This window comes from Cheilinus undulatus, linkage group 19 (assembly GCF_018320785.1).
Source record: "Cheilinus undulatus linkage group 19, ASM1832078v1, whole genome shotgun sequence".
Taxonomy (NCBI): Eukaryota; Metazoa; Chordata; class Actinopteri; order Labriformes; family Labridae; genus Cheilinus; species Cheilinus undulatus.
This window is the reverse complement of record NC_054883.1, coordinates 6,440,298-6,459,189: the sequence shown is the minus strand read 5'-3', so window position 1 is coordinate 6,459,189 and position 18,892 is coordinate 6,440,298. Positions and strand designations below refer to the sequence as shown.

Sequence of the window (18,892 nt, the reverse complement as noted above, 5' to 3'; positions counted from 1 at the left end):
ATGTTTAAATTACTTATTCATGGCACTTTCTGAGCCCTGTTCATTTTTATTTTTGCCCATTTTTGCCACATTTTTTTCAAACTTTCAACCTTTTTTCCCTCTTCTGAGTTATTCTTGCTACTTTAAACCTACTTTAAACCACCATTCATTTTTTTTTCATTTTTGCCATGTCTTTGCACAATTTTTGCCTCTGTAACCTATCATTGCCACTTTTTAACTGCTTTTCACCTTTTTGCCTTTCCTAGCCAATTTTTGTCACTCTGTAACTACTATTCAGCTTTTTTTTTGCCAGTTATAACCTATGTTTTGCTATTTTTGAACCCCTTTTCTCACATTTCCTGCCCTGTTTTGCTTTCCCTGGCACATTTTTGCCACTCTGTCACAACTTTTCACAACTTTTTTCTTCAAATTTTTGCCACTTTTAACTCATATTTGCCCCTTTAAACCTATTTTTGCTATTTCTTAACCCCTTTTCACTACTTCAAACACCCATATTTGAACCCCCCCCCCCCCACTTTTAACCCGTTTTTGCCACTTCTTTGCAATTTTTTCCCTCGGTAACCCATCATTGCCACTTTTTAACTGCTTTTCACCATTTTTCTGCTCCTTTTTGCCTTTCCTAGCCCATTTTTTCACTTTGTAAATACTATTCAACATTTTTTTGCCAGTTATAACCTACTTTTGTTACTTTTGAACCGCTTTTCTCAATTTTCCTTCCCTCTTTTGTCTTCTCTGGCCTATTTCTGCCACTCTGTGACAACTTTTTACAACTTTTTTCTGCAATTTTTGCCACTTTTTGGCATATTTTTGCCTCTGTGACCTGCTGATGTCACATTTAGCCATTTATCACCTTTTTCTTCTGCCACTTTTTGCCACTGTTGTTCAATTTTTCCTCTTTTAACCCATATTTGCCACTCTGTGAATTATTTTCATTGCTTTCCCACAAAATTTTGCCCCTTTTAACCAGTTTTTGATACGTTTTAATCCACTCTGTCTACTTTAGATGCTAATTTTTGCAACTTTTTTCCACTTTTAATCCATTTTTGCCACCTTTTGAATATATTTGCCCCTTTGATCCATTGTCACCTCTTTTTTGACTGCTTTCACCATCTTTCTGCACCCTTTCACCTTTCTTTGCCCATTTGTACCACTGTTATCCCATTTGTGCCACTTTGACTACTTTCACCACTTTTTCTTTTCTTTCTTTCTTTTTTTTTTTTGCCAATTTTCAGTTTTTTTTGTTTGTCTCTTTCACAGTTTTCATATTAATTTTCCCTTAAAGTAATTTCAGTTCCTTCCCATCCACATAGTTAACATTACAACAAAAGCAATGCTGTATTGAGAAAGGGGTTTACATTTTGAAAAAATGCCGCTTGTTCCCCAAAATAAATAAATAGATTAATACGTATTTTCTTAAAGTTGTTTTGATAAGAAAGGTTATTATCCAAGTTAAATATAAAATATAGTTATCACAGATTAACTTTACAATGGACCATGAATCCCCCCCATTTGACTGGGTCCCAGTTTCCCCTTTATCCTCCCCTGATTGGCAGCCTTATAACTGTTGGTTTGAGTGATGGTTAATAAATCTTTTAGAAATGCTTGACAGATATATAAAAGGCCATTACCAGTGACATCTCTCTGTCTATGCATCTGCAAAAAAACAAAAACAAAAACAAAAACAAAAAAAAACAAAAACACTTTTTAAAGTTTGTAATAGCAGTCAGTAAAACCTGCAATGAGTTAAACATTTTCTGATAAGACTTCGAGCCTGTAGATATGAATGTTAAGAAATCATTAATAGGACAATTATCGGTCTGGAAGTCTTGTGTGTAAATAATACAGGTGTCATTATGTGCCTTAGCATGTAAAATGTCGTGCACTGACTCTTATGGCTTTACTGCAGCTTCAATAATAGAAGAAAGCTCACTGTGGTAAAAGCCTCACCTATGCACATTTGCACTAATTCACATAAATGATCTTATCTATCTCATGTAAATCTGCCCTTTATATGTTTATACTTCTGACCATGTCAAGTCAGCATTCTTGCACCCTTTGCACATCGTGTAAGCATATTACCAATGCACACACACTTATATTTACAACAAAAAATACTTAACAAGATTGTTTGCATATTTAGATCTTAATTTTCTAAAACACTGTTTTCAGTTTTATTTATCTTTTATATTCAGTGTTTAATTTCTGCACAGAGAGCAAAGCTAAATGGTGTTAAATTCCTTGTAAGTGTACTTGGACAATAATACTGATTCTGAAAATCAGGGTTGCAATCCACAAATGAAATCATACATGAAGTTGTGAAACTTACTTCCTCCCTCTGGTTTGAGCTTGAACATACAGATTATATGACATGTTAAGGTGTAATGATATGTTAGGTGTAAGGCGTATATATTATGTTAAGTGTGGGCCTGAGGACCTACTGGTGGGCCACGAGAGGCCATTTACAGTAACATAAATCACAGGAATTGAAAAAAAAAACAAAAAGTTTTAGATGATCCTAAAAACTTGATTACATTTTATGATTCATGACTCAGAAGTAAAAAACACAGCCAGAAGTGTTTTCCTCATGTCACCTTTTTATGATTTATGTTGTCTGATGTATCCAACCAGTATCCCAGTCAAAGTTGTATTGGGTTGACAGGTGACACTCCCTTAACCATTCTATTATGATTAGAAATTAACCAGTCCTGATTTTAAAGATTTTTAAGTGTCTTCGGGGACATTAATGCTGCTTGGGAAGAGTTTGCAAGGCTTAAAAGTGCAATTACAGAGATGTTACAAAGGAAAATTAAAGTGACTTTGCAGATGCCTGATTAAAACGTAAATAACCCAAAAGTAAATGACCCCAAACACTTTCTAAAAAATGTAAATACATCTGAAAGCATCGGAATTCTCTATTTATAAATAAAAAGGTAAATTAAAGGTCAGTATCTGAGTCTCGTAATATGGTTGTGCAAGAGTTTTGGTGGGCCCCACATTTTCAGCTCTCAAATTGGGCCACGGCATAGTGAAGGTTGGCAAAGGCTGTTAAGGTAAAAAAAAACATCAACTTAAAGAAGAATGGTGTTATACATAATTATGAATAAAGATGTGGACTGACTTTTGTCCCTTTACAATTTTTAGTCTTTGAGAGAAACCAGATAATCACTAAACAGCATAAAAAGTAAATAAATATGTAGAACAGGCCTCTTTCGAAACACTAAAAGGACTGCCATCAGGACAAAGACCATATTTAAAAATCTGTAAACATCTTTCCAATGAATGGTTAGCTTATATGTACCCATTTTAGCTTGTTTGACTTAACTTGAAAGTTTTATTTTTATCAGCTATGATTGTTGAACAACGGACGCTTTTGAGAAATGGAATATTCGCCCCTGTTTGTGATTTGTTTTGTTTAAACTACGATTAAACACAAAGCTGTAATCAAAAATGGGTATTTTACACAGCGTTCTGATTACTTAATCTAAAGACGTTAAGGTTTTGCACGTTTTGCATCACAAAGGCGATCAGGCATCGTCGAGGCCAGCTAAAGCAGGGTCCTCGCCTGAAGGACCTCACGAAGAAGTAAACAAAAAAAAAAGATGTCGCACTAATTGATAGAAAAGCTTCAATTTGGCCCAAATTTACCTTGTTTAACGGCTTCATTATTACGACGCGATGGCAGAGGATCACGATCTGGAGAAGTATGTAGCAATGCTGCGTTTTCTTTGCTCATTAAACGAAGCTGTTGCTAGGATACCACTCCAGCTAGCTAGCTCACTAGCTACCCATCGATATGGAGGGTATTTTTGGTAGACAGCTGTTGTGTTTTGTGTGAGACGCTGGTGTTGTGGTTGTAACGAAACCCAGCCGATATAACAGCCACCATTAGCCGACTTAACTGCCTGGTTAAAGGTCGGCTATACCAGTAAGTCTCCTCTGCTGAGACTGCTGATTCAGCAGCTCGGGTCATCCCGGGACACTGCTGCTGTCCCTCATTCACTCAGTAATGATTCACTTTCTCCTTTACACTGTGCATCACTCCCGATTCTCTCACTTAATTAAATTATTCTGCCCTTGGCTCTCCTTTGAAGGTGTCTGTCCTCATCCTTCCCTCTTCCCTTGATTCACTCTGATAGTTGTCTGTGTGTCTGTGCAGGCGGGCTGTAGAGGAGCTCCTCAGGGAGACTGACAGGGCACGGGTGAGAGCTGAGACCATGGGCCCTGCAGGATGGTGAGTACTGTGTTTGACATAGCATCTGTATCATCCTGCACATCTCAGTCATACTTGGACATTACTCTGTTACTGATCAGGTTACTTGTACTTGCACTGGAGCAACTTTTGACCTTTCTGTGTTTTCACTGGCTCTGGATTCAAGACCGAATAAGACATCAGCTCTTTAACTTTTTCAGAATTAGCCTCCAATAATGTTAGAAAACTTACAGGTAGGAATTGCAGAGTAATTCACAAGGCAATACCATCTGGAACAATATGAACGATATGATACACAACAAGTGGCCTTCAATTCTGATAATATTTCAACACAGGAACTCTTCATTAGTTGATTTGCTTATAATCACATAATCATACATCCCAGTATCTGATCACCTGTACAAAATACAAATGGCCCTGAAAAGTGCGAGACTAACGTGCGTATGCGCCGCAATTTCGTGCTGGTTTCACCTGTCATCTCACCTCAACTTTTAACTTCTTTCCACCACTACCTGACATTATCCCTCTGTCTTTCTTTGTCTTTTGTCTGCTGTAATCTTCTTTATTTTACCCTCTTAAAGGGGACATATTTTACCCTTTTAAGACAAGTTTATCTTGTTCTCAGAGGTCCCCAAAACATGCCTGTGAAGTTTATTGCTGAAAAAATACTCCAGTATTGGATTTTTGCATGTCTAAAACCCCCTCTGTTTCAGCCCTTCTCAGAACAAGCCCTTTCTGTGTCTGTGGCTTTAAATGGTAATTAGCTGTCTGACTCCGCCCCTGACCACACTCCTCTCGGGAAAGCACCCCTGATGTTACAGACACTTTTATCCTAAGTAATCCCTGACTGAGATCAGTAGATCCGGGATCAGTAGAGGAGGGCGTAACTTTCCTCTAAAGCCGTGTTTCCATCAGGGGGTCCGGTTTGATTCAGTTTGTTTGGTATGGTTTGGTACACTAAACCCCCAAATAGTTTGCGTTTCCACAGACGCCATACTCTCACTTTGTGGGCGGGCTGTAAAAGCATGCATGTCATGGACAGCGTGAGTCTGCTGGTCCAGCCGCAGAGTTGCAGAAAGGATGAGCGACATAAATCAGTAGGGAATAAGCAGTAAACAGCTTTATTTCAGCTGAAAGTGCTTTTCAAAAAAATAACTACATTTTAATGATGTTAACTGCTGTCAGTACAGATTCTCAGTTGATTGAATACGTGTACAGACACGGTTTGAGTCGTAACGTTACGTTAATATGTGAATATATCTAGTCTGTAACAGCTTATATAACAGAATATGAAAGTTTAGAGCTGTACTGTGAGAATTTGCCTCATTAAGAATAAAGTAAAAGTTCAGCTGATGTTAAAATCAAACTGGATTAAGTCAGAAATCCTGGGTGCGCTGATCTCGTTTTAAAATAGTCTGCAGGCTGAAGTTTTACAAACACGTCCAACAACCACAGAGCGATGTTTTCACAGGTTACCTAACGTAAGAAGTAGATTAATAACTAGTTACAGATGAGAATGAACTGTTTTAAGGCATCGTATTCACAAAACTTAAGCATTAATTTAGTTTCTCATCCATCGCAGAAATGGATCAAGCTGATGTGAGCCTTTGGGCTCTGCTTTGTGTACTGTAGCTCCACCTTTTTGGTACGGATAGGTTTTTTGGGACCCTTTCCAACTTTTGCTCTATGGAACTGCAAAAAAAATGCGTGCCGTTCCGCACTGAACTGAGCTGGACCGCTTGGTGGGAACGACCTACAAGTGGGGGAGGGCCAACCAAACCTGGGGGCGGGTGCTTACTCCCCATGTGAGGTCACTAGGTTTAAAATCTGAGAACGGCTTGTTTCAGCACACGTTTTCTGGGAGGTGGAGAAAGAGAGGGGGAAAGGGAATGGATTTTTCTGGTACTTGAGGGGATTGTGGACAGGCCAGGGGTAGCTTACATATTTATGTTAGAAAAGCCTTTCAATATCACAAGTTCCACTGTGAAGAGACATGTAGAAATGACATGGTGTATCAGATTGGCAGGGAAATCTGTTCAGTGCACAGTACTTCTGTTGAGATACTCTGGGCAGCCAGAGTCAAGCTCAACACATGTGGACATACATTTGTGTTGTTGCCTAAAGGTTCTGCACAGTACTGTATATGTAATGCTGTTGGCTAAAATTAATTTGGCTTCTTGATATTGGCAAAGTCAGTACTGTGCTTTGATCCTTATTTTTGGTTTTACCCAATATAAATAAATCATCTCCAATTTTTGTCATCAAAAGTAAGTCTTAATGACTTAAATCATGATTTCTGTGCTCTGCAGTTGACTAACAAGGTAGAAAATTGAATGCTTGCATTGCTTGATCGCTGCATTGCCATCGTAGTTGTCAGAAGTGTATTGTATTACTGAAGCAGTACAATACTGCATTACTTTAGCAATACAATGCTGTTGCATGGTTGTAATGGGTTAGGTACCACTTTTTACTATTTTTTAATGACTGACATTCTCAATGTAAAAGCACAATTGCATGTTTTTAAACTTTTTTTTTTGGCACAAATAACACTCTCATATCACTGCTGTTGATTTATTTGATATTTTCCATCTTACAATAAGCTTAACACATTATTTACTTATTACTGTAGTTGCTTATTTTCTTTGTCAATGTGCAAATTAACCTTGCCATACCAATTTATTTTTATTATTATTTTTTGCCAAAGCCTTTTAAAAAAAAAATTTAAATATATTTTTCCAACATGAAATAAAATAAAGATAGTCTAAAAGTCTCCCTGTGGCTAGGCTCCCAAATTTTCCAGAAAATATAGAAACAAATCCAGGGGACATTGGTTGGAGCTTCTGCAGCCCAGGATATGAAGAACTTTTAAATCTAGTTAGTTTGTTCAATGTCCTTTCAAGTTCATGACAATCTGATATTTGTAGGGGACTGTGTAAACCATCCACTGGTCTCAGTGGAGTTTATTGTGAAGGGTCACACTGTCAGATTTCAGATTAAATGGCTTTGTCTGTTCATTCCTCTGTCAGGCTGAAGTGTCCCCTGCGGAGCACCAACAAGCGCTTCCTCCTCAACACCCTCCGCTCCACCAGCTTGCAAAAGCGCACAAACAGCAAGCCCAGAGATGGACAGTCCCCCACAAGAGGGCGCCTGAGGAGGAGTGACTCCCCAGACAGAAGTCGAGACCGCAGCAGAACACCTCCCAGGGATCACAGGAGTACAGCAGGACTCACAGACCATAAACACCAGCACAGAGACAGCTGCAATAACAAAGATAAGAGGCGGGAGAGAGACAAAGAGGGGCACAGAGACAACAGAGAACGGAGACATGAGAGGGACAGACGGCCAGAACAGAGACACAGGCACACTTCATGACGGACGACTTCTGTGTGAGGAGAAACTCAGATTTTATAAAAGACTCTCCTGCTGTTGTAAGAACAAAAGTGAACACTTCTTTAACTGATCTCTGATCAGCTAACACACCTTACAGAGCAGTTCTGTACAGCAGCCATGGAGGAATATGCACAGAAGAAGAGCTAACCTTTCACGTTTCTATTCTAACTGAAGGAACAGAACATAAAATCTCTTTATTTTTGATTTTTTTAAAAATAATTTTGTAGATAATAAGATCCAGTTGATTCCTTTGATTTTTACCACTGAATCTGTTGTTAGAACTATTAAATTACAACTATGACTCAGAAATCAACAGCAATTTCAGTGTTTCCTCAAGGTTTTGGGGCCATTTTTTAACTTAAACAAAAGACATCTTAATTACATTTAGGTTTTTTTCTTTATTTACTTGTCAAAGTTGGAAACCTGAGCCAAACAATATATATTTTCAATACTTGGATGTTAGATATATTGTTGGGGGTAATAAAGATAAATAAATGAAAATCCTTTGGCCATCCCTGCATATGTCTGGGCCCTGTGTGGGCACCCCCAGTAACTCCGCCCCTGCTGTTAAACTAACCCACTTGAAAGAACGTCCTGTGACTTCATCCATCAGCGGGACAGAAGACTATGTGAGGGGAGCAACAAGAAGGAGGGTACTGAACTTTCATTCAGATAAAAGTCACGACTTCTCAAGGATTTACAACCATATTGACATCTTTGTGTCTGGCTTAGACCAGGAAGACATAAGGTCCCCCTCAGTAGAAACACGGCAGCTGGTTGCAAAGGGGTTAAAACCTAAAGCCCCTTCCTGTCTCACATGACCTCTATAGTTTAATACCATTCAGTTTCACCTGCACAAGGAAAAACTTCTCAGTATCAATTATAATATCATTACCATTATGCTGTTATTATTCACTGGCCATAGTGTTTACATAGGCCATGCTTCTGTCGCCACTGGGTAAGCACATTTTATCACCTATCCAGCTTTTTGACAGGTATACTCTGGCTATCAGAGACCGTTTTGTTTGCTAAAGGAGAAAAATCTTTTTCTGACTCTCCTATGTATGCAAGAGGTCATGTTTGATAAAACATTTTATCCCATAGCTGCCATGGGGGAAGAAGAGAGAGCACTGCCAGACAGTGTGCAGGGATTTGCTTGCTATTTTGTTCGTTTTTTGTAAAAAAATTAGCCAATAGTGTTATTTGTGTTTCCTTGGTATTGATACCTGTTATTAGCGGAGATGCTGAGCATCCATACTATTGATATTCGCATTGGCCATTTTGTTTATTATTATTCTTCCACGCCGGCTATCTCCTCCTTCATACTTTGTCGCATCAACAAGTTTAAACTTTAAAAAATTCAGTTTCTTCGTCATTCAACTGCTATGACTATTCTCATTTCTAACTTTAATCATTTTTAAAATTAATATTTTCTTGCTGTTTTCAGCTATTGCTATGCTTTTTCAGCCATTGAATGCAATTTTCAGCTACTTTTAGGCCAAAATCAGCTATTTTTATGCTACTTTTAAGCTCTTCTTTAAGGCTACTTTCAGCTATTTTAGGCTATTTTCAGCTTTTTTAGGCTACTTTCAGCTATTTCTATCCTTTTTTGAGCTATTGAATGCCGTTTTCAGCTACTTTTATTACATTTTATGCTGTTTTTATGCTATTTTCAGTAGAGGTGCACGGATTGCAACTTTCTGGCCAATCACCGATCTTTAAAAAGCCTGACCTGCTGATTCCAATTTTGGCCTATACCAATTTTTTATAACTGACAGCATACACCTTCAATGTTCCAATCTTATTTTATTGAAAAACATTGAACAATATCTGTGAAACAATACAAACTTGTTGTTTTAACTGCACATGAGGTAGTTCTCTCAAATATAAATGAAAAGTTTAGAGCATTGCTGTCCAAATGACTAAATTATATATCAGTTCTTTTAGTCTTTCATTTTTCACATTTTAGTAGGTAGAGGCATATGAAACCGATCTTACCCACCAATCTTATTTACAAGGATTGGCCGATCGCCTGTCTCCTAAAATTATGGAAATCGGCGCCGATACCGATTTGGCCGATTGATCGGTGCACCCCTAATTTTCAGCTATTTTTGTGCTTTTGGCTATTTTCAGCAGTTCTTCCACAATTTAGCTCTCAGCATCAGCAATTTCAGCTGAAATTGCAAATTTGATCTAGTTTTCACTAGAATTGTTTCAAAATTTAAATTTTGGTACCATGAAAAGTTACAACCTCAGCACACTGCTATGTCCCCACAACCCATGCGTTTTATAATCATCCTTTTAAGTGTATTTGACCTTGAGGTCTGTTACAACTGAATTAAAGCAGCTCTCCCCCTCGCTTAGGCCATTACACAAAATCTTGTGTCTGTAAAGTCTACTAAAATGCGTTTAACACCCCTCATGCTTCATAAATCACGCTGCCAATGTTCACTGTCGTGCAGCATTGCGGCGGTTAACTGTTTCCTTCCTCTTTGAAACAATGATCAAATATAAACACCATTAAGCCATGGAGCAGGGGGTGAGTTGTATAGAATTGGTTTACTTGAACTTTATTGCGCCGCTGAGTGCCCATTAAGATACCGGGGAAAGTGCCGTAACTGCTTTTGAAGAACTCAGTGCAAACAATGTATTGACGTTCACCGTCAAAGTAAAAGCCTTGTCTTTTACAGCTTAAAAAGAAAAGTTAAATCACTGATGAATGTGACGCAGCTTCGATAAATGCTGCAGGTGAGCTCGCGGGGTAGCGGGAACACGCTCCACGCGCACTGTTTGTTAATTGAGTTCTGTAGCTCACTCCAACATAATTGGTTTACCACGAGGGCTGCTGTTTAATGGGGCGAGAGGACACCTGCTAAGGGCTAATGGCTAGCAAACAGAACAAGAGTGCACGTGCGCGGACGCTCTGTTTGTGGAGCGCGAGGGACCTGTGTGTGGGCCTCGCGGGCCCAAATGGTGTTAAATGACGCATTTACAGAAGTGTAATGGGTTTATTGTAAAAGTCAGAAAGGTGCAGACGAATAATAAAAAAAATGTGCCGAGCTAGTTTATTGTTTTAGCTTGTCTCCAGATGTTTCCAGGACAACTGTGGCCTCTTATCTCGCAGGTCAACCCACGCTCGCGCCAGTATGCATCGATTTACCAGAAGAGATATAACCATATAAATTGTCGATGCTTGATTGTTTGAGAATAATCGTGATAGACGTGTATCTATAGTGCTCTCTACACTCTTAAAGCAGCGTCTATGCTCGTGTGTGTTGCCGCTTAGGGGACAAACACAGGTGGATGCAGGTAAACGTTGACAGAGTGGCATTGATCCACGCGCCCACGGTGTTCAATTTAGTGAAAAATCCCACAAGCTGCAGAATATCCTGGATACTAAGGGAGCTTTTGGTTTTGAGCAAACAGTGAAACCAATGACTTTGTTGCTGCTTGGTCACATGGTGGCAGAGTGACACACCTGTCTGGAGGCCCTGCAGTTGCGCCACACACACCCAGGTAGAGCAGAAGGTCCACGCGTGGAGACGGAGCACAGGTACATGCGTAACAGAAGAAGCCATGAATCGAGAAGATCATTTTTACCCCTCTCAGGTATTCAAGGACTCCTGTGCCTTCCAGAGAGCCCATCAGGGGGAGGACTACAGCCACAGCCCGCCGCCCTGCCTCTACATGAACAGGCAGGGACACTCCGTCTACACTCCGCCGGCCATGGGAGCCTTAGAGCCGGCCAGCCTGACTGACATCGCCCCTTCTACTTACGCGTTACCCATGAGGGAGGACCCTCAGCTTCTCCATCACCAGGGGCTCCAGCAGCACCAGCAACCCCCTCCTGTGTCAGGGTTTGGAGACACGGGGGAGCAGAGCAGATACCACCTCCCTTTCCCCTGGATGAAAACCACCAAATCTCACTCACACACCTGGAAGGCACAGTGGGCAGGTAATCCTTCGAACCTTTTTTGGATCATAATGAAAATATCATCAATAATTTGATTGCAGAAATTTAAATCAACAGTTTCTGTAACATGATTGTAGTGATTAAAATGAGTGTGCACGCGCTCTTTGAGGCCTCTAATCACATCCTGGGTGTTACGGTTTACCTTGTCAGTCAGTTTGTAAAAGGCCCGGAAGGTCAGTGGTTGCCTTTATCGGATCTTATCGTAAAAATGTGTTTATTGAAAACGCTTTTCACAACTTACCATATCTTAAACAGACTGAATAATACTGAGCGTAATAGGAACACCCAAACCCACCACAGTTGGGTTTATACTGACATCTGAGCTGGTTAAAACGTAAAAAGAATGCTGTATTTTTTTTTTTACATCTATGATAATTATTCACAATATTTTACATTTTAGGCCTACACAATATTCGAAATTGCCCCGTTGGTCAACTTGTAGGCATAATGTTAAGAGTGTTATGGTTACAATTATTGGCTTATAAATTCAAAATATGTTTTTTACTGGAGAGTCTACATAGCGACTTAACCCCAAATGCTACTGAGATAAAAAGCTGTTTTTTTTTAAATTTCGCTCCCTTTGATGAAAAGTTTCAAAACACTCAAAATGTTTAATTCTGCGTTAGTTTTTTACGTCAGAGCGTACACTAGCTTATATTGTGTGACTGTTAATTATAATTGGTTATTTTATTTCAAGATATCACACGTATGCAAATGTATCAGATCACGTAATTTCAGTAGGCTTTTTAACTATAATCAGACTATTGGCTAATACTGTACAGGGTACGTAATTTACGAAAACGGCGTACACGTCTACTTGAGAGTTTTATACCACAAACAGCTGCCAGAGACTTGATAAAAATGCATTTTATAATCCACCCCACACTGATCTCTGATTCTCAAAAAAGCATTATGTTTAATATTGCTAAAATAGACTACGTGTGGAAACTTTTGGGTACCGCTCTGTTATAACCTTCAATCAAAATAAGGCCTGAGCACATTTCTAACTAAAGACTAGGGTGTAGGCCTACTCCGTCAGTGTCACATATGTCTCACATGCCTGACTGGGCCATAGATGTAGGTTTCTACTCTCTAAAAAGAGCGACTTCAGAGCAACTATTGGATGACTAAGGACGTTAAGATGCAAGCTTAGCTCAGTAGTACTTGTCTCTAAAAGCCATAGTTTTGTCTAGTACTACACCTTTAAATATCATTCAGTTATTTGTTTTACTTTGATTTTGACCAGGTCATGACTGAGATTTTTTTTATGTCGTTTGAATATCTGAGAGCTCATAAACGACAACAGAAAGGCCATACGATGAAAAGACATACGTGGTTTGTCTTTAAGACATGCAAAGGGATAACTGTTTTCAACTAACCTTAATTATCATCTGAAAACGGATTTAATTTGAGGAAATTGTTGAATTTTTGGCCTGAATGCCACTCACAAACTCTAGGATTTTAGGAACACAGCTGTGTGTCCAAACAGTTTTGTCTGTCAGTAGTCGAAAGGGAAACTAAATCATGGAAAACCAAAAGGAGAAGGCAACACTTTAACCACCAAAAAACAAAAACAAAAAACGTTTTCCTCATCTAACATCCACAATATTACCGTGCCATGTTGCTTCCAAATCAATTATGAGTAAATTGTTGTACGCAATTTTGAGGAAAACATTAGTAAAAAATCGAGAGTAGCCTATGTGAAATGTATAACACATTTTCTAAATGTAATTAATTAATTAATTTATCAATTTACTTATTTTTGCTATCATAGGACAAATGTTCACTGTGGTTTCCGCAGGTGTCAGCTTCAGCGTTCATTTACCCTCATATGCTACAGTAGGTGGTCTTCTACCAGCCTATATTATTATCGAACAAAACTGATAGGGCTAATATTTATTATTTTAACTTCCGGCGACTTTGCTTGCCTGACTTATTTTAACTTCCGGCGACTTTGCTCGCTTTGTCTCAGCCTATAAAAGGCTTATATTTTTGTTAACATAACTTTGTCGTTATTTGTGATAAAGCTAAATTCCGGTTGTCCTCACAGGGCCGTACGTGATGGCAGAAACTGAAGAAAACAAACGCACGAGGACAGCCTACACGCGCGCGCAGCTCCTCGAGCTCGAAAAAGAGTTCCTATTCAACCGCTACATCTCGAGGCCGCGGCGCGTGGAGCTCGCGCTCACGCTGAGCCTCACCGAGCGACACATCAAGATCTGGTTTCAGAACCGGCGCATGAAGTGGAAGAAAGAGGAGGACAGGAGGAGGGCGAGGGGGGCAGACCCGGACCAGGACTCCTCCATCACCTCCGGAGACCAGGGGGAGGCCGCGGGAGGGGTCACCTCCACCTCACCGCCGGTTTCCCCGCTGAACCGCCACCCCCTGTCCGCTCCACCACACAGAGAACCCTCCTAGACCTGCAGGACTGCCGCAGAGACTGGGACTTAAACTCCTTGTACAGTCACTTTTCATTCTGAGAGGATTTTTATTTAAGGTCCAGAATTTAAAAAACAGCATTGTCTCCAGAATGGCGCCATCTTTTTCAAGGACTCCCATGAACTTTAGGGACTTTCTTTCTCATCTTTATACACCGTTATTCCAGGACATTATTCATACGTCACCATTTTGACAGCGACATCACACAACAGTCACAAAGGCCTACTTTAGCCCTCAGGCCCTCCTTTAAAAAAATCACACTCTCCCTCTTAAAGCCCTTTTAGGACATTGGGTATATTTAGAAATACTAAACATGAAAGAAAAAACTTTATTTAAATTTTTGGTCCTCAACTCCAGTCCTCATCATGTATTGCAAATGTGAATTCATTTTCATAATTATAATTTTTCACCAGACTCTGACATCCATAGAAAACACCCAAAGTAGTTGTAGTTGAAATAATTAATTCCACTGGCCTACAGTCACTGATATATCCTATCAGTTCAAACAAGGCCATTATCTCCCACAATGCCTCTCTGCAAACATTGAAAAATGGCAAAATTTATTGGCATTTTTTTGGTATGCAAATATTTTTACATCTGAATGACTAAATTACAGAGGAATTAACAGGATTTCTTATTTCTGTATTGCAGTGGCAGTAGAATGAAAATAAGGGGGTTTAATGGTAGTCAGTGAGGCCTAAAAGGGCTTTAGGAGGGAGAGTGTGAGTTTTTGTCTACAGAGTGGAAAAGTCTGTCAACACGGTGTGGATAATGAAATAAAAAAAAATAATAAAAAATGAATGTGCTAAATATCATCATCTTAGCATAACTGCCAAAGTAAGAGCAAAAAATAAGACCAAAAAGCTCTAAAAGGGCTCTAGGAGGGCCTGGGGGTTAAAGCTCCATTTTGGGACAGAAACGTGGATTCAGAACTGTGTGGAGTAACCAAATTTAATTTTTTGTATATACCAGTTTATTTGCTGTAGAAATGCACATTATTAGGCCAGCTGTACACTTATATTTAAGCCAATATCATGTAAATATTTAAATTTATAATGACAATAAATAAGAAACATATAATTCATTCATGAAGCGTTTTTCAATTAGAACCGATTAAATGGATATTTTACTGTTTAGGGAGTATAATAGATAAAAACTTGCATTAGAAATATAGCACAATCAGATGGAAGTCTTCCAAAGGTCGTTGGGCGACGCGGAGAAAGTTTTAAATCTGATTGGCAGACACTCTTCTTTTTTAGTACAAATGTCACACAGTACTTTACACATTTATTTCATAGGACAGGTTCTGGTTTTGGATCATTGCCAATAGGCTGAGTGTATTTTGCAGCAGGCAGTGCAGGACTGTGATTTTTCAGGTAGCTAACAAAACTAACATGCCGTACATGACTTTTGTGACTTTAAACTGAAAATTCACAAAGAAAGATTGTAAAACTCAGTCTGGAAGGGGGCTGTATGTGTTAAAATGTTGGAGGTGGGTAAGAAAAACTGATGTAGTAGTGCAGGGTTGCCCAAAGGGAGGCTGGGGCCCAGCTGAATGAGGGGGACTGTAGAGGTCAGTAATCATGGTCCACCCTCAACTGAAGCAAGGCTAACACCGAATTTTATTGCATAACCTAGACTCTTTAAATACAGTCAAGGCTGCAAAAATGAGTTTAAGTTGAAAAACATTGTGACAAAAGTGGGCAAAAAGTGGGAAGAATGGGTTAAAATTGGTTAAAAGTAGTATAAATAAATAATAGCTCTCCAGGCTTTCAGCTCCAAACTGAAGTAACCGTTAGCCTGGATGCTAGCACTAATGCTACTGATCCAACACACATATAATGATATCACAAAAATCACAACTGGGGAGAACCCATTCTCTGGGTTTTTCAGGGGCCCTGCTAAATCTGGTGTGCCTTATTACAGTACTTGTCATAAAGTTATAAGAAATGTATGATTGTACAAATTTCCAAGGCACACCTAGACTTTCCTCAAGGCACACTAGTGTGCCCTGGCACACCATTTGAGAACCACTGACCTAAATACTAACATATTTGTGACAGCAAATAAATTAACAAGTCATTTATTGTTGCTTGTTCCTAAATGTAAACAACTTCACTTCTTCTTAAAGTGATATGAGCTTTTATTTATTTTCCAATTTTGAAATAGTAACATAATGTGCCTGCCCATTAAGTGAAACTGGTGAGTTCAGTAATGTCAGAGAGTTGGCCATACCAGGACTTGCACAAAAGTTGGGATGCCAAAAAGAAAAGAGGTAAAAGTAGTTGTCTACAGCATTGATTTGTTCACAATCGATTAACTACAAGCTCTAGAAGTTAATTGGAAACAGGCGAACATGTCAAACGTCAGCAAAGAGGCTAGTTCTTTTCAGCATACAGACACTGACATTAGTTAATCATGTTGTGCCTTGGTTCTCAACTGGTGGGTCAGGACCCAAACAGGGGTCTCAAAGCCATTTTCAGTGGGCCGTAAATGTGCTTCTGGAAAAAATATGTGGTGAAAGTCTGAAGGATATGATTGAAAAATGTGAGAAATGTAGGTCACAACTTCTCATTCAGAAGGTGGTGGTGGGTCCTGAGACTACACCAGTTGAGAACCACTGATCTGGGGGAGGCCACATTTACTGGGCTTTCAGGTGACCCCGCAATTTGATCCCAGGCCTCAGTTGTCCTCATGATTTCCCCCACTTAATAGGGTAACAGACTTAAATATTAAACAATAACAGATATCGGGACTTGTGTATGATTAGTGGAAGGGGCAGACCAGAAAATCTGGTCCTACTTTGTACCCAACTTTACAAGACTTAGCCTACTTTTTTGTTGCCATTCAGTTGTCATTATTGAAAAAAGAACAATATTACGCATATGAATATAACATTATTTAATTTAATTTAATTCTAATTCAGCTGAAATTTAAACTCAAGTGTAGATGAATGCCACCCGTGCATGGCCACCCCAGTCAAAAACCTGCGCACGCCCCTGTTTGACAGCAGAAATCAAGCATTAACTCCACCTTTATAACTTATTGGGAGCCTCACTGAGCACGAGCGTCTGTAGACGCAAGCGGCAGATCTTCTTCACCTCCTCGATGCCGCGCGTCCTCTCCGCCGCGCGCTCGTTCTGACATCGCTCAGACAGCTGACGTAATATGTTCGCCTTGTCGGTCATGCGCGCGCAGATGACAAACGGGAACCCAAAGCGCTGCTTGTACTCCTCATTGAGCCGGGCCATGCGCGTGGCCTCCGCGGAGCTCAGAGCATCCATCCCGGCTCCCGTCTGCTCCTCGCGCGACTCTGGAGTCAATGTGCCGCTTCGGAGGTCCCTGCCCGCGAGGTCCGGGTGACACCTGAGGATTCCCTCTTTACCTGGAGGCAAACAGTGAGTGGTTACTGTGTGCCACTGTTTCCCACTCTGACAGAAATCTGTAAAGTTAGTCAAACCTCGGCACGTCTCACCTGATTCTGGTAGAGCATCGATGAATTCACTGACTGCAGTTTCCAGAGCAGACACACTCATAAATGGACGCCTGGACCACACAGCAGCTGCAACCATGGGAGCTTTCTCCACCACATTACCGAAAATATTCACAAAATCCTCGTACGGGAGCGCGTTTACAGCGGAGATGTCCATGTTCATGTCTGGACCCTCTTTAGTTGCACAGACAGCAGATGTTTGACCTTCGGACACAAGTTTGCAACGAGGGTCAATGTACTGTTGGACACTAAAGACCCCCAGTCGTCAGGGCTAACAGGGCTGTGGTTAATATTTACTCTGACAGAGCAGCTGCCAATCAGATGGAGAGTGAGGAGCTGAATATTGATTCAATAACTGACAACATTTTAGCATGCTTCCACAACAACCAGACTGCTCTCTGGCGCCTCCTAGCGGATAAACAGTGACATATCCTTACTGTTAATGAGTCAGGCCTCATACCAGGGAAATAAAATGACTGACTGCCTAGGAGAGTAAAGCCAACAGCCTACTGAAGACCTTATTCTGCATTAAGGATATTTCTCTAGAATAGTGATAGTCAACATGTGGCTCTAGAGCAGGGGTGTCAGACTCAATCACAGCAGGGGCCAGATTCTGAATTTGGGTCTAACCTGAGGGCCTAACAGGGTCAATATTTAACCACTGAGTGTCAACCTAAATGATTTTTAGATTATAAGGTAAACATGACAAGTTAAAAACTCGAAATCTGAGATAAAAAGTCAAACTTCTAAGTTTTAAAGGTAAAAATATGACATTTAAAGTCAAATTAATGTTTTAAAAGGCAAAATATGAGATAGAATACTGAAACCATGATTTTTACCAGTCAAAAAATGAGATAAAAGTCAAAATCATGAGTTTTAAAAGTCAAAATAAAATTCAAAATCATGAGTTTTAAGGATCAAAATAAAATTCAAAATCATGAGTTTCAAGGGTAAAAAAAATAGATAAAAGTCAAAGTTAGGAGTTGAAATGGTCAGCAAAACTGAGAGAAAAAAAATCAGAATCATGAAATTTAACAATCAAAATGTGGGATAGAAGTGAAAGGAGTTGAAATGTTAGCGAAACTGAAAATAAAAATCATGGTATTTAACATCAAAATATGAGATAAAGTGAAAGGAGTTGAAATGGTCAGCAAAACTGAGAGGAAAAAAAAATCAGAATCATGAAATTTAACAATCTAAATGAGAGATAAACATCAAAATCATGAGTTTTAAAAGTCAAAATATGAAATACCATTAAAAATCATTAGTTTAAATGTTAAAAAGAGATAAAAGTCAAAGTCAAAGTTAGGAGTTGAAAAGGGTCAAAACATGAGATAAAAGTCAAAATCACGACTTTAAAAGGTCTAAATAGGGTTTAGAATGTAAA

At 39.5% G+C, this 18,892-nt stretch overlaps 3 protein-coding genes across 3 annotated transcripts; 2 read left to right on the top strand and 1 right to left on the bottom strand.

Annotated features, from left to right (window-relative positions):
* Window positions 1–3,560: 3,560 nt before the first annotated feature.
* On the top strand, window positions 3,561–8,864 carry si:ch211-140b10.6 (protein POLR1D-like). The gene is given in 4 exon segments (XM_041814274.1): window positions 3,561–3,701; window positions 4,157–4,231; window positions 7,237–7,540; window positions 7,542–8,864. Coding segments are annotated over 4 exon segments (534 nt in total). The 5' UTR covers window positions 3,561–3,675; the 3' UTR covers window positions 7,671–8,864.
* Window positions 8,865–9,263: 399 nt separating this feature from the next.
* pdx1 (pancreatic and duodenal homeobox 1) lies at window positions 9,264–14,433 on the top strand. Its single transcript, XM_041814296.1, has 2 exons — window positions 9,264–11,555; window positions 13,624–14,433. The coding sequence occupies exons 1-2, from the start codon at window positions 11,177–11,179 to the stop codon at window positions 13,989–13,991; spliced, it is 747 nt and encodes a 248-aa protein (XP_041670230.1). The 5' UTR covers window positions 9,264–11,176; the 3' UTR covers window positions 13,992–14,433.
* Window positions 14,434–14,508: 75 nt separating this feature from the next.
* Window positions 14,509–17,743, bottom strand: urad (ureidoimidazoline (2-oxo-4-hydroxy-4-carboxy-5-) decarboxylase). The gene is made up of 2 exons (XM_041814338.1): window positions 17,488–17,743; window positions 14,509–17,397 (listed from the first exon to the last, which is right to left on the bottom strand). The coding sequence occupies exons 1-2, from the start codon at window positions 17,666–17,668 to the stop codon at window positions 17,048–17,050; spliced, it is 531 nt and encodes a 176-aa protein (XP_041670272.1). The 5' UTR covers window positions 17,669–17,743; the 3' UTR covers window positions 14,509–17,047.
* Between the last annotated feature and the right edge of the window lie 1,149 nt (window positions 17,744–18,892).

Bases quoted from the DNA above. Each gene is read 5' to 3' on its own strand.
- urad (XM_041814338.1), bottom strand. From the start codon at position 17,668: ATGAACATGGACATCTCCGCTGTAAACGCGCTCCCGTACGAGGATTTT. The intron at 17,398-17,487 runs GTGAGACGTGCC...GTTTGCCTCCAG, and splicing joins CGATGCTCTACCAGAATCAG to GTAAAGAGGGAATCCTCAGG.
- pdx1 (XM_041814296.1), top strand. From the start codon at position 11,177: ATGAATCGAGAAGATCATTTTTACCCCTCTCAGGTATTCAAGGACTCC. The intron at 11,556-13,623 runs GTAATCCTTCGA...TTGTCCTCACAG, and splicing joins CTGGAAGGCACAGTGGGCAG to GGCCGTACGTGATGGCAGAA.